General features: G+C 43.1%; 2 protein-coding genes across 5 annotated transcripts in view; one reads left to right on the top strand and one right to left on the bottom strand.

Annotated features, from left to right (window-relative positions):
- LOC145513092 (uncharacterized) overlaps positions 1–13,581 on the bottom strand; it is a 295,101-nt gene that overhangs the window by 128,386 nt on the left and 153,134 nt on the right. The window contains exons 5-6 of one of the 2 annotated variants that reach the window (XR_014059105.1): positions 9,521–9,776; positions 86–151 (exon numbers count right to left, since the gene is read on the bottom strand). Coding sequence is in view for 1 of the 2 variants with exons in the window: in XM_081508290.1 (XP_081364416.1) it covers positions 86–151 (66 nt within the window). In the remaining variant the exon portion in view is untranslated. The remainder of the gene's footprint in view (positions 1–85; positions 152–9,520; positions 9,777–13,581) is intronic. The other variant, XM_081508290.1, reaches the window with a different exon arrangement.
- On the top strand, positions 8,620–11,129 carry LOC145513087 (kelch repeat and BTB domain-containing protein 4-like). Of its 3 annotated transcripts, none has more exons than XM_081508268.1 (2): positions 8,620–8,638; positions 8,766–11,129. In XM_081508268.1, the coding sequence occupies exons 1-2, from the start codon at positions 8,620–8,622 to the stop codon at positions 10,352–10,354; spliced, it is 1,608 nt and encodes a 535-aa protein (XP_081364394.1). In that variant the 3' UTR covers positions 10,355–11,129. The 3 variants fall into 3 exon arrangements, with proteins under 3 accessions (XP_081364394.1, XP_081364393.1, XP_081364392.1); XM_081508267.1 differs by having other exon boundaries at positions 8,620–8,659; positions 8,766–11,123; XM_081508266.1 differs by lacking the exon at positions 8,620–8,638 and having other exon boundaries at positions 8,714–11,123.

The raw sequence follows: 13,581 nt of genomic DNA on the forward strand, positions 1-13,581 counted from the left end.
AGAATTCCACATGGGAACCACCCATCTTTGCCAGGTGGTCCTCCTCACATGAACAACCATGGCCTGTGCCATTTTATAGGCTTACCTCCTGTGTGTTGTCAGCTAGCCAGGAGACATGGTTCATCTGACCAGATCCAAACCAGACACCAGACTGCAAGAGAAAATAGAGGCCACGAGTTTGTACAGGAAACTGCGGCCCTAAAGACCCAATTCCACAAAACATACTTTGGAAAAGACAAGCCACCAGCAAAACTCACCCCGGCTCCTTACTGTCCTGCACTGAACTGGGGGCTTTTTAACATCTGGGGCAGAAGCACTCAGTTTGATTACAAAGGCCAGGCCAACATCTGCGTACCTCAGATCGAACATATCTCCTAGTGTGAATAAAACGGTTTTCATTTGCTTTTTGGTGGGGTGGGGACTATAACATCCATACCCTTGGAGAAATGCTTACAAATTCAGCGTTTGACTCTTCCTATGAACTACATTCAATTAAATCTTGTTTATCCACATGTAATTTATCTCCTGCAAAATTTAAATGAAAGACTGTCCTTTTCTGATTGCTCAATTTATGCCTCAGCCAGATCACATATGTCTTATAAGAAAAAAAATTCATGTGATGTGCTTCAAATTCAAATAAAATTTCTTTTGTCATGTCTGCATTGTTGCTTAGCTCCAGGAATACATTAACTAGTAACTTTAGGTAATGGCACCTGTTAACTCTTATCACAGCGTCTGCGATTTTCAGGGAGGGGAAGTCTCTAGTCTATATGTAAAGCTACAACCCAGTGAGTTCTCACTTCTGAGGAGTGCTCCTCATGTACCAATATCCTTCTCCCTTAACATTTCCACCCTCTTTCTTTCCATGACCCCAAAAGCAAAGAGCAACATTTCAGCAGAGAAGAATGTGGCCAGGTTAGAACTCCTGCAACCACATTTTATCCTAACTCAGATTTAACAGTTACGTTAGAGATTTAAAAGTTATATAGTTTATCTAATTGCTACATGTATCCAGGCATAAAATGCCCACCTCAGAATTAGCTCTTAAGAGAAAATCAAATAGATGAGTGAATACTCCAAATACCAGTTTCCTTGTATTATATCACCAATCTGAATGTATGTACTGAAGGCCATTAAAAATTGAAAAATTAAATTCATTTACAAAGTTGTAAATGTTGGCCATTGAGTCAACTTGAATATTCTTTCATTATGCTATTTGTCAGAGCTCTTTTCTTTCTTTTGGAATCCTGGCCCATCCTCCATACTTTGGTTTTTGGCTGTGCATCACATCATGTGGAATCCTACCATCCTCCATTCTTACTCTCAGATCAGTACTGAATCAACATTCTGGCTCATTCGAACTGGCCCAGAATCCAGGTAAAAGGGAGAGGTATCACAACTAGTCAGGGACGGCAGTAGAAAAGAAGGAAATATTAACACTTTGTTGTACACCTGAATCTAACACATGTTGTGAATCAACTATATTTCAAAAAATAAACATAGGAAATACTTGAACTTGGAACTATCTGGATCATCTATATGGCCTAAACATATGTGGAGAAAGGACTGTGTACCTGGATATGTCTGTAGTCAAGTCTAGACAAGCATCTAAATAACCCAGATCTCCAAAGGAAAGGCCAGGACTTTAACATTTAATGGTTCCACCATAATTCACTAGATGATTACAAATGCACAGTTTACTGTGATTAGAGCTCTACAGTAGAGAAAAACAGACTTTGGATCAGTATACTATACCCATCCAAATCCTTTGAAATCTACTGTATTTAATGTGTATATATGGAGCCAAGGCCATCATCTATACAGTCAAACTGAAATGCAGGAGGATATAATGTATATAGATGATGCAGATATAAAAATATGCACAGGGTCGGGTGGGGACCATAGGAGGACAGGAAGAGGAAGTGCTGGTTTCTATGCACTTCCTTAGAAGAGTTCCTTAGCAAGTTGATGCATTTGCTTAGAGAGTTCTAAGCAAACTCTCCCAGAATCAAATTATCTGGGTAATTATTCAACCTGAAGCTCTCTTTTTCCTGTATTGACAAGTCCCATATGTTTGCACAAGCTTCACCTAAGGAATTTGGAAGGTCATTGACTTTTCAGTGGGCTGATGAATATGTATATGAAAATCCTGTTTTCAGAGTTTTGCTTCATTGCTAAATACTTAATTGTGACTCTGAATGTGCTATAGATTCTGCTTTCACCAACTCTCAAAGGAACTGAGATGTATAAATTATTAGTGAAATGCATACATATAAGGGCTCTATCATTTTCAAACGATGAGGAAAATAGTAGTCTCCTATCTTTGGAAGTTCCAGACATCTCCTTTTGCCTTCATTGACATACTACTCTTCCATCTCCCAAGTGGAAAATCATCTCATTCAGAAAGGCCCCACATAATGGGAAATGCCAACTGGAAACTGTCACTTTTTATTTCTAAGCAGCACCTCTCCCAGCTCACCGTGCTAATATTCCATAGAAGTTTGTGGCACTGGCCCACTGGAAAGAATACTAGCTGGAGCCTCCTCAATCTCCTGTATTACTGTGTCTCTTGGACTGAATCTCTCACAGTACCTACAGAAAGACTGGCTAAATTAAAGCTTGTCAAACTGACATGAAAGGAATTGGTGTCCTTTCAGCTGAGTTTATCAAAGTTTTAAGCTCTTAAATTATGAGACATGGAAGCTGAGCCTGTGGCCCAGGTGATTTTTAAAGTTCCTGTCAGCTACAAATCTATAAATAAAGAAGTGATGATGCCTTGAATCTGGACTCAGCATTTTCTTAAATGTATGCTTTGGGGGCTTCTCTGGTGGCTCAGACAGTAAAGAATCTGCCTGCAATGCTGGAGACTCAGGTTCAATTCCTAGGTCAGGAAGATCCCCTGGAGAAGTGAATGGCTACCCACTCCAGTATTATTGCCTGGGAAATTAAAAAAAAAAAAATCCCATGGACAGAGGAGTCTGGCAGGCTATAGTCCATGGGATCGCAAAGAGTCTGACACAACGGAGCAACTAACACTTCTAACTAATCTATGCTTTGGTCATATGTTTATTCTCTCAGAGCTCAGTTTTCTCATCAATAAATCCCTCAGAAGGGTGATGTGGCGATTACAGATTAAGGTCTGGAGAAAATATTTTTTAGATAGACAAACAGCAAATAAGAAGGCCTTGGTGGGGGAATGAAGCTTGGTGGGTTTGGGGGCTCACAGGTGGTGGAGCTGCAGTGTCATGGTCAGAAGGGAGCGTGAAACAAGGTGAAATTGATGAGGTGGGGAGATGGTATGGAATTCTGCTCCTCTGAAATTCGTGTGCTGAAGCTCTAAACATCAGTGTGACTATTTGGAGACAGGTTATTTACAGAAATAATTAAGGTTAAGTGAGGTCATAAGGCTGGGAAGAGTAGGACATAACAGGTTGAGCGTCCTTTTAAGACAAGCCAGTTCAGTTCAGTTCAGTCGCTCAGTCTTGTCCGACTCTTTGCGACCCCATGAACCGCGGCGCGCCAGGCCTCCCTGTCCATCACCAATACCCTGAATTCATCCAAACCCATGTCCATCGAGTCGGTGATGCCATCCAGCCATCTCATCCTCTATCATCCCTTTCTCCTCCTGCCCTCAATCTTTCCCAGAATCAGGGTCTTTTCCAATGAGTCAGCTCTTCGCATCAGGTGGCCAAAGTATTGCAGTTTCAGCTTCAACACCAGTCCTTCCAATGAACACCCAGGACTGATCTCCTTTAGGATGGACGGTTGGATCTCCTTGTAGTCCAAGGGATTCTCAAGAGTCTTCTCCAACACCACAGTTCAAAAGCATCAATTCTTTGGTGCTCAGCTTTCTTCATAGTCCAATTCTCATATCCATACATGACTACTGGAAAAACCATAGCCTTGACTAGATGGACCTTTGTTGGCAAAGTAATGTCTCTGCTTTTTAACATGCTGTCTAGGTTGCTCATAACTTTCCTTCCAAGGAGTAAGCGTCTTTTAATTTCATGGATGCAGTCACCATCAGCAGTGATTCTGGAGCCCAGAAAAATAAAGTCGGCCACTGTTTCCACTGTTTCTCCATCTATCTGCCATGAAGTGATGGGACCGGATGCCATGATCTTAGTTTTCTGAATGTTGAGCTTCAAGCCAACTTGTTCACTCTCCTCTTTCACTTTCATCAAGAGGCTCTTTAGTTCTTCTTCACTTTCTGCCATAAAGGTGGTATCATTTGCATATCTGAGGTCATTGATATTTCTCCCAGCAATCTTGATTTCAGCTTGTGCTTCTTCCAGCTCAGCGTTTCTCTTGATGTACTCTACATATAAGTTAAATAAGCAAGGTGACAATATATAGCCTTAATGTACCCCTTTTCCTATTTGGAACCAGTCTGTTGTTCCATGTCCAGTTCTAACTGTTGTTTCCTGATCTGCATACAGGTTTCTCAAGAGGCAGGTCAGGTGGTCTGGTATTCCCATCTCTTTCAGAATCTTCCACAGTTTATTGTGATCCACACAGTCAAAGGCTTTAGCATAGTCAATAAAGCAGAAATAGATGTTTTCCTAGTACTCTCTTGCTTTTTTGATGATCCATCAGATGTTGGCAATTTGATCTCTGGCTCCTCTGCCTTTTCTAAAACTGGCTTGAACATCTGGAAGTTCATGGTTCACGTATTGCAAGTCAGTAGAGAGTGTTTTAGTCACCTGAGGATGCAGTTGGAAGGCAGCTGTCTGCAAGCCAAGAAGAGATTCCTCACCAAGAACTGAAATGGCCAGACCTCTATCTGAGACTTCTAGTCTCCATAACCATAAGAAAATTCATTTCTGTGTTTTTATTACTACACAGGCTGTAGTATTTGCTTCTGGCAGATTGAGCTAAGACAGCAGACCATACTGGGCCACAAGGGGCACAGGAGGAAGCTGAGTTTTAAGAGAGTTGTGCTGAGTCCAGGGCTTCACAGCTCACATAAGTCAGCTGTTCAGGTTTCAGGAATTTTGTGAGCTGTTAACTGTCAAGTTCAAAGCTAAATGTTGTCTATTTGCAGCAAGGAAATTGGCAAATACTACAAATCAAGGCTCTTCTCTCTCTTCCCAAAACCCCCTTCCAAGAGAACCAGTTGGCAACTATTCAGAACACTAATGAGATATGTGCTATTTAAGTTCAATCATTTGTCACTGGAGGGTTTAAGCAGGATGATGAATTGACCTAATTTATATTTTGAAATAATCACACTGGCCACTGTCTGGAGAATGGTTCCTGGGGCATGAGAGTGTAGGCCAGGGGATTCAAGAAGAAAGACTTGAATCCAGATCTTCTGACCCAAAAGGCCAATGATCACTTTACTGTCACAACTGAGGACACCTTTAGTACTCCCTTCCTGAGCCTATAGAGCCTTATAGAAAATATGCTTCTTTAATCTTTTGTTCAGGCACCCAATTTCCTAAAACTTCAATCAGAAACCAGCTTTCCTCTTCACCCCAAATTACCATCAGGATCAGGCTTTATAGATGAGACCCTCAAATGAATCAGAGTCTCAAAGACCCTCAGAGAAGCAGGGTCTAGGGAGGACAGTGGCCATATGGCCCCCATCCCAGTGCCAAACAGGGGTAGAGAGTGACCGGGGAACGAGACGTGACCAACAACTCTGTAGCTGGATTTCTAGGGTAGTCAGCCAACTCATTCATGTCAAGATGTGGCTGGATTAAAGAAACTAAACAGTTCCATGGCACCTTCATTTCCTGAGTGCTGGCTGAGTGTGACAGCGGAGCCAGCCGGCCTGGGTTTGAATTCCCACTCCACCCATGACCTCACAGCATGACCCTGGGTGCCTGGTACCTCAGTTTCCACACTGGTGACTCAGTTTTCACATGTGGGACCTCAGTTTCCACATTTCTAAAACAGGGGTGGTGATAGGTATGACTACCTTAAATTTGGATCCACATCCCACACAGAGTTAGTAGCAGATAAGGGTTTGCTCCTGTTATATCTGTGTTCTAGACACTTTAATCTTCACATCCATTGTAAGACATGGACTCAGGGAAGAAGTAATGTCAATGAGGCCACATGCCCAGGAAATGCAGAGGTAGATCTGAACCCAAGGCTTGTCTGGTTCCAAAAGCTCAACATCTAAAGCTTCCTGACAAAGAGAGGGAAAACTCTCTCCAAGAAACCAGGAAATAGAGAAGATGGTCCAAGGAAAATCATTCAAGTGCAAAGAAAGATATAAGACTTTGGAATAAGCAAAGGCAATTACTGAAGAGACTTTTAATGGGATGGTGGAGTCTTCTCTGATTTTATGGGGGCTCCGTGCCTTTCAATGCCTTTGAGTTATTTTGCAACTCTGAAAATTAAAGGGATAGCAATACAAAGATATCCCATTAAATCTACTACTGTGGGTAAGAATCTCTTAGAAGAAATGGAGTAGCCCTAATAGTCAACACAAGAGTTCGAAATGCAGTGCTTGGGTGCAATCTCTAAAACGACAGAATGATTTCGGTTCGTTTCCAAGGCAAACCATTCAATAGTCCGTAATCCAAGTCTATGCCCCAACTACTAATGCCAAAGAAGCTGAAGCTGAACTGTGCTATGAAGACCTACAAGACTTTCTAGAACTAACACCAAAAAAAAGATTTCCTTCTCGTCATAGGAGACTGGAATGCAAAAGTAGGAAGTTAAGAGATACCTGGAGTAACACGCAAGTTTGGCCTTAGAGTACAATATGAAGCATGCCAAAGGCTAACAGAGTTTTGCCGAGAGAATGCACTGGTCATAGCAAACACCCTCTTCCAACAACACAAGAGACAACTCTACACTTGGACATCACCAGATGGTCAATACCGAAATCAGATTGATTATATTCTTTGCAGTTGGAGATGGAGAAGCTCTACACAGTCAGCAAAAACAAGACTGGGAAGTGACTGTGGCTCAGATCATGAACTCCTTATTGCCAAATTCAGACTTAAATTGAAGAAAGTAGGGAAAACCACTAGACCATTCAGGTATGACCTAAATCAGATCCCTTACAATTATACAGTGGAAGTGAGAAATAGATTCAAGGGATTAGATTTGATAGAGTGCCCAATGAACTATGGTCAGAGGTTCGTGACATTATACAGGAAACAGGGAACAAGACCATCCCCAGGAAAAAGAAATGCAAAAAGCAAAATGGCTGTCTGAGGAGGCCTTACAAATAGCTGTGAAAAGAAGAGAAGTGAAAAGCAAAGGAGAAAAGGAAAGATATACCCATTTGAATGCAGAGTTCCAAAGAAAAGCAAGGAGAGATAAGAAAGACTTTCTCAGCAATCAATGCAAAGAAATAGAGGAAAACAATAGAATGGGAAGGACTAGAGATCTCTTCAAGATAATTAAAGATACTAAGGGAACATTACTTCCCTGGTGGCTCAGATGGTAAAGCTCTGTCCTACAATGCGGGAGACCGGGGTTCAATACCTGGGTTGGGAAGATCTCCTGGAGAAGGAAATGGCAACCCACTCCAGTATTCTTGTCCGGAAAATCCTATGGACAGAGGAACCTGGTAGGCTACAGTTCATGGGGTCACAAAGAGTCGGACATGACTGAGTGACTTCACATATATATATATATAAATAAGGGAACATTTCATGCAAAGATGGGCTCAATAAAGGACAGAAATGGTATGGACCTAACAGAAGCAGAAGATGTTAAGAAGAGGTGGCAAGAATACACAGAAAAACTATACAAAAAAGGTCTTAATGACCCGGATAACGATGATGGTGTGATCACTCACCTAGAGCCAGACATCCTGGAGTGCTAAATCAAGTGAACCTTAGGAAGCATTACTAAGAGCAAAACTAGTGATGGAATTTCAGGTGAGCTATTTCAAATCCTAAATGATGATGCTGTTAAAGTGCTGCACTCATTATGCCAGCAAATTTGGAAAACTCAGCAGTGGCCACAGGACTGGAAAAGGTCAGTTTTCATTCCAATCCCAAAGAAGAGCAATGCCAAAGAATGTTGAAACTACCACACAATTGCACTCATTACACATGCTAGCAAGGTAATGCTCAAAATCCATCAAGCTAGGCTTCAATAGTAGTATGTGAACCAAGAACTTCCAGATGTACAAGCTGAATTTATAAAAGGCAGAGGAAACAGAGATCAAATTGCCAACATCTGCTGGATCATAGAAAAAGCAAGGGAATTACAGGAAAACATCTACTTCTACTTCATTGACTATGCTAAAGCCTTTGACTGTGCGGATCACAACAAATTGTGGAAAATTCTTAAAGAGATGGTGAAACCAGACCACCTTACCTGCCTCCTGAGAAACCTGTATGCAGGTCAAGAAGCAACAGTAAGAACCGGATATGGAAAAACAAACTGGTTCAAAATTGAGAGACGAGGACATCAAGGCTGTATATTGTCACCCTGCTTATTTAACTTCTATGCAGAGTACATCCAGCAAAATGTGAGGCTGGATGAAGCTCAAGCTGGAATCAAGATTGCCAGGAGAATATCAATAACTTTAAATATGCAGATGACACCATCCTAATGGCAGAAAGCAAAGAGGAACTAAAAAGTCTCTCAATCAAGGTGAAAGAGGAGAGTGAAAAGGCTGGCTTAAAACTCAACATTCAGGGAATGAAAGGAGGGAAGGCAGGTGAGAAAGCAAAGCCCGCAGGTGGGGAGACCGTGAAGCGAATGTGGCCCTAGTTTGGCATGACAGATGCTATAGAGAAGGCAAGGATCCTAAAGAACCAGTCGGATGAGAGAAGAAGGGACGAGAGACAGCTGGCAGAGAGAGAAGTTGGCTACCACCATGGAATCACCAGAGGAACCTGGAGCATCCATGGATGAGAACTACTTTGTGAACTACACTTTCAAAGATAGGTCACACTCAGGCCGTGTGGCTCAGGGCATCATGAAACTGTGTTTGGAGGAAGAGCTCTTTGCTGATGTCACCATCTCCGTGGAAGGCCGGGAGTTTCAGCTCCACCGATTGGTCCTCTCGGCCCAGAGCTGCTTCTTCCGGTCCATGTTCACTTCCAACCTGAAGGAGGCCCACAACTGGGTGATTGTGCTGCAGGATGTCAGCGAGTCTGTCTTCCAGCTCCTGGTTGATTATATCTACCATGGGACTGTGAAACTCCGAGCCGAGGAGCTGCAGGAGATTTATGAGGTGTCAGACATGTATCAGCTGACATCTCTCTTTGAGGAATGTTCTCGGTTTCTGGCCCGCACAGTGCCGGTGGGCAACTGCCTTCAGGTGATGTGGCTGGCAGATCGACACAGTGATCCTGAGCTCTACACCGCTGCCAAGCACTGTGCCAAGGCCCACCTGGCCCAGCTACAGAGCACAGAGGAATTTCTTCACTTGCCCCACCATCTACTCACTGATATCATCTCGGATGGAGTTCCATGTTCCCAGAACCCAACAGAGGCAATAGAAGCCTGGATCAATTTTAATAAAGAAGAAAGAGAGGCTTTTTCAGAGTCACTCAGGACTAGCTTGAAGGAAATTGGGGAGAATGTACACATTTACCTGATCGGGAAAGAGTCCTCTCGTACCCACTCGTTGGCTGTGTCCTTACACTGCGCGGAAGACGACTCCATCAGCGTAAGTGGCCAAAACAGCTTGTGCCACCAGATCACGGCAGCTTGCAAGCATGGCGGGGACTTGTACGTGGTGGGAGGGTCCATCCCACGGCGCATGTGGAAGTGCAACAATGCCACCGTGGACTGGGAGTGGTGTGCGCCTTTGCCCCGAGACCGACTCCAGCACACCCTGGTGTCCGTGCCTGGGAAAGACGCCATATACTCACTGGGTGGCAAGACACTGCAGGATACCCTCTCCAATGCAGTAATCTATTACCGGGTGGGTGACAACGTCTGGACTGAGACAACCCAGCTAGAGGTGGCTGTGTCAGGGGCAGCTGGTGCCAACCTCAACGGGATCATCTACTTACTGGGGGGGGAGGAGAATGACCTGGACTTCTTTACCAAACCGTCCCGACTCATCCAGTGCTTTGACACAGAGACAGACAAGTGCCACGTGAAGCCCTACATGCTGCCCTTCGCGGGCCTCATGCATGCGGCTGTGCATAAGGACCTGGTGTTCATCGTGGCCGAAGGGGACTCCCTGGTGTGCTACAATCCCCTGCTAGACAGCTTCACCCGGCTTTGCCTTCCCGAGGCCTGGAGCTCTGCCCCATCCCTCTGGAAGATCGCCAGCTGTAATGGGAGCATCTATGTTTTCCGGGACCAGTATAAAAAGGGGGATGCCAGCACCTACAAGCTTGACCCTGCCACTTCGGCTGTAACTGTCACCAGAGGCGTTAAGGTGCTGCTGACCAATTTGCAGTTCGTGTTGGCCTAAGGCTGTGAGGGCGGGAGCCGCTGGCTTTTGCCCTCCCTCCCTCCAGCACCTCTCCATCCAAACTCAAAGCCCCCAAAGGCACCCCCACTCCGGTATTATGTTACTTTTTGATACGTGTTAGAAAGGCAGCGCCTCAGCCCTTCCCTGAACTCCTGAAAGTGTTTTGTCTGGGGCTTTTTAGACTGCTGCTGCTCAGCCGGCTGCTAGAACAGAGAGTAGGCCAGCCTGTTCGACAGCCCCTTGTAATCTTGAGCCTCACTCACTACAGACCGCTTAGAGCAAGCCTCTTCTCCACCCCTAGGCACAGCCTCCCCTCTCTACCTAATCAATGTTAAATAGAAGCATCCCTGATCCCAGGACAGAAGGAAAGATGCCCAGTCTCCCTTTTTTTCTGAAGCCTGCAAAGTGGCTCATTGGTCATTTTCCCACAAAGAATTAGGTGTTAGAGTTCTCCTTCAGGTGTTGCTTGGGAAAATGGACTAAACCGAAGGTGTCCTTCACCAGCAAGAGTCTACCCTAAAATTCAGGATGTGCCGTCTATTGTTTTTCATTTCTCTGTCAGAAAATGTACACTTTGGTTTTATTTTTGGCTTATTCCAAGGAGTAAGCCAGAAAGAAGTAGAAAGGATTATTTCTGGTTAATAGCAGAAACTTTTTTCAAACTCAAATATATAAGGTCTCTACTCTTTTAAAAGATAATTCAAGAGCTAGGAACTGTTCATACAAATAAAAGTTTTTGAAGGGAAAAAAAAAAAAGAAGAAAAAAAAAAACAAACTCAACATTCAAAAAACAAAAAACATGGCATCCAGTCCCATCACCTCATGGCAAATAGATGGGGAAAAAATGGAAACAGTGACAGACTTTATTTTCTTGGGCTCCACAATCACTTGGATGGTGACTACAGCCATGAAATTAAAAGACACTTGCTCCTTGGAAAAAAGCTATGGTTTTTCCAGTAGTCATATATGGATGTGAGAGTTGGACTATAAAGAAAGCTGAGCACCAAGGAATTGATGCTTTTGAACTGTGGTGTTGGAGAAGACTCTTGAGAGTTCCTTGGACTGCAAGGAGATCCAATCAGTCCATCCTAAAGGAGATCAGACCTGGGTGTTCCTTGGAAGGACTGATGCTGAAACTCCAATTACTTTGGCCACCTGATACAAAGAACTGACTCATTTGAAAAGGCCCTACTACTTGGAAAGATTGAAGGCAGAAAGAGAAGGGGACATCAGAGGATGAGATGGCTGGATGGTATCACCGACTCAGTGGACATGATTTTGAGTAAACTCCAGGAGTTGGTGATGGACAGGGATGCCTGGCGTGCTGCAGTCCATGGGGTTGCAAAGAGTCAGACACGACTGAGTGATTGAAATGAACTGAACTGAACTGAATTTGAGAGTCTCTTGGATAGCAAGGAGATCAAACCAATCAGTCCTAAAGGAAATCAACCCTTCATTCATTAGAAGGACTGAAGCTCCAGTATTTTGGCCACCTGATGTGAATAGCCAACTCATTGGAAAATACTCTTATGCTGAGAAAGATTGAGGGCAAGGGGAGAAGGGGGAGACAGAGGATGAGATGGTTGGATGGCATCACTGACTCAATGCACATGAGTTTGAGCAAACTCCAGGAGCTGGTGATGGACAAGGAAGCCTGGCATGCTACAGTCCACATGGTCAAAAAGAGTCGGACACAACTGAGCGGCTAAACAACAACAAATACAAAGAATTCTTCTCCAAAGACAAGCAAATTCTGGAACCCCCTAAAAATAATAAATCAAGTTTCAAGTCCATATATATAAACTTCAACATTCCTTTACCCCATAGAAAATTGTGATCTTTTGACTTCTCCTTTGAACCAGTATAATATCATCTCAGTGTTCTCACCCAATCAGTGAATTAGATAAAAATCTTTGACAAGTGTTCATTTTATGTTTTTGTGAGAATTATGATTTTACTTTTAAAAAAAAATCCTCTAATACAGAGAAGAGGACAGGTTCAGATATGTGCCCTAGGGTCTCCTGAAGAAGAAAAAGGTCCACTCTCTGCCATAAATACAGTATTTTATTGAACACCAGTAGACTATCTTTGGATTCAACCATAAATGTTTTTACTTTATGAAAGTCTGTATTTTTTAAAATGGCATAAATTTCAGCCTAGGGCCACATCTCTTTTAAATATTTTCTAGATGTTGTCCTTACAAATTATTTTTATATGGTGCTACAATTCCAATCAAAGTTGTCCACAGTCTGAGAAACATCTACACTGGACAAGTATATTATTAAATATATCAGTGATTAAGTTGAGGCTTTTCTTTGGAAAACAACTTGTATATTACAGCTAGAGGGTATTTCCTGAGCTATCATGCTCCTTTGTTGCTATTGTTGCTCAGTTGCTCAGTTGTGTCCGACTCTTTGCGATCCCATGGACTGCAACATGTCAGGGATTATGCTCCTAAAATCTCTTAATCAAGAACAAAGAATAAAGAAGTTGGCTATCGGTGTTAGCACTAGATTGTGGCCCCAGATGAAATGCCTAGAAATTTGAACAGTGGTTGTCTCGAAATGAATTAAAATACTCTGACTGAAGAATCAGGAATGAGGAGGTGAAGAAGTTATTGACCCTGCACCAAAGTGCAGAGGGTTGGCTCAGCACACTTGGACATTGCAACAGAAGCCCTGACTGAGACTGTCATTGTTCAGTTGCTGAGTTGTGTCCAAGCTTTTGGCCACTCCATGGTCTGCCACGTGCCAGGCCTTCCTGTCCTTCACTATCTCCTGGAGTTTGACAAAGACTGCCTGAGAATAAAACAGTAAATTAAATTATTTGGCCACCAAGTTATTCTCAGAGGTCTTGGGTATACTTGGAAAAAGTACACATTTTTCCAATTATTTGTTCCACATAATTTTCAAGAGATTCTCTTACTTTTTCCTGAGTTAACATAGCCAAAGGGTGACCCTAAAATTACACTGTAGCTTATGTTCTTCTAGAAGAATCCATTTGAATTATTTCCCTGAACCTCAAGTTATTCGACCACATAATGAAAATGTTTATTAATGTCTATCAAGACCAAGGGTTTGCACTAACTAAAAGTCTTCCACCCTTCAGGGGGCTGATTACTTCCTCCCAGGGTGCTGGATGTGAGACCTAGATTATATCTGTACTGCGGTTACTCGTTTATAAAACTTGGCTGGTGTCTATGAATTTGCTGCTTTACGATGACAAAT

The sequence above is a fragment of the Giraffa tippelskirchi genome, chromosome 7, assembly GCF_054371585.1.
Source record: "Giraffa tippelskirchi isolate mGirTip1 chromosome 7, T2T-mGirTip1v1.2.pri, whole genome shotgun sequence".
Lineage (NCBI taxonomy): Eukaryota > Metazoa > Chordata > Mammalia > Artiodactyla > Giraffidae > Giraffa > Giraffa tippelskirchi.

What these genes read in the sequence shown, in the direction of transcription:
- LOC145513087 (XM_081508267.1), top strand. Translation starts at nt 8,620, where the DNA reads ATGAAAGGAGGGAAGGCAGGTGAGAAAGCAAAGCCCGCAG. An exon ending in TGAGAAAGCAAAGCCCGCAG is followed by an intron (nt 8,660 to 8,765) that starts GTGGGGAGACCG and finishes AAGGGACGAGAG; the next exon opens with ACAGCTGGCAGAGAGAGAAG.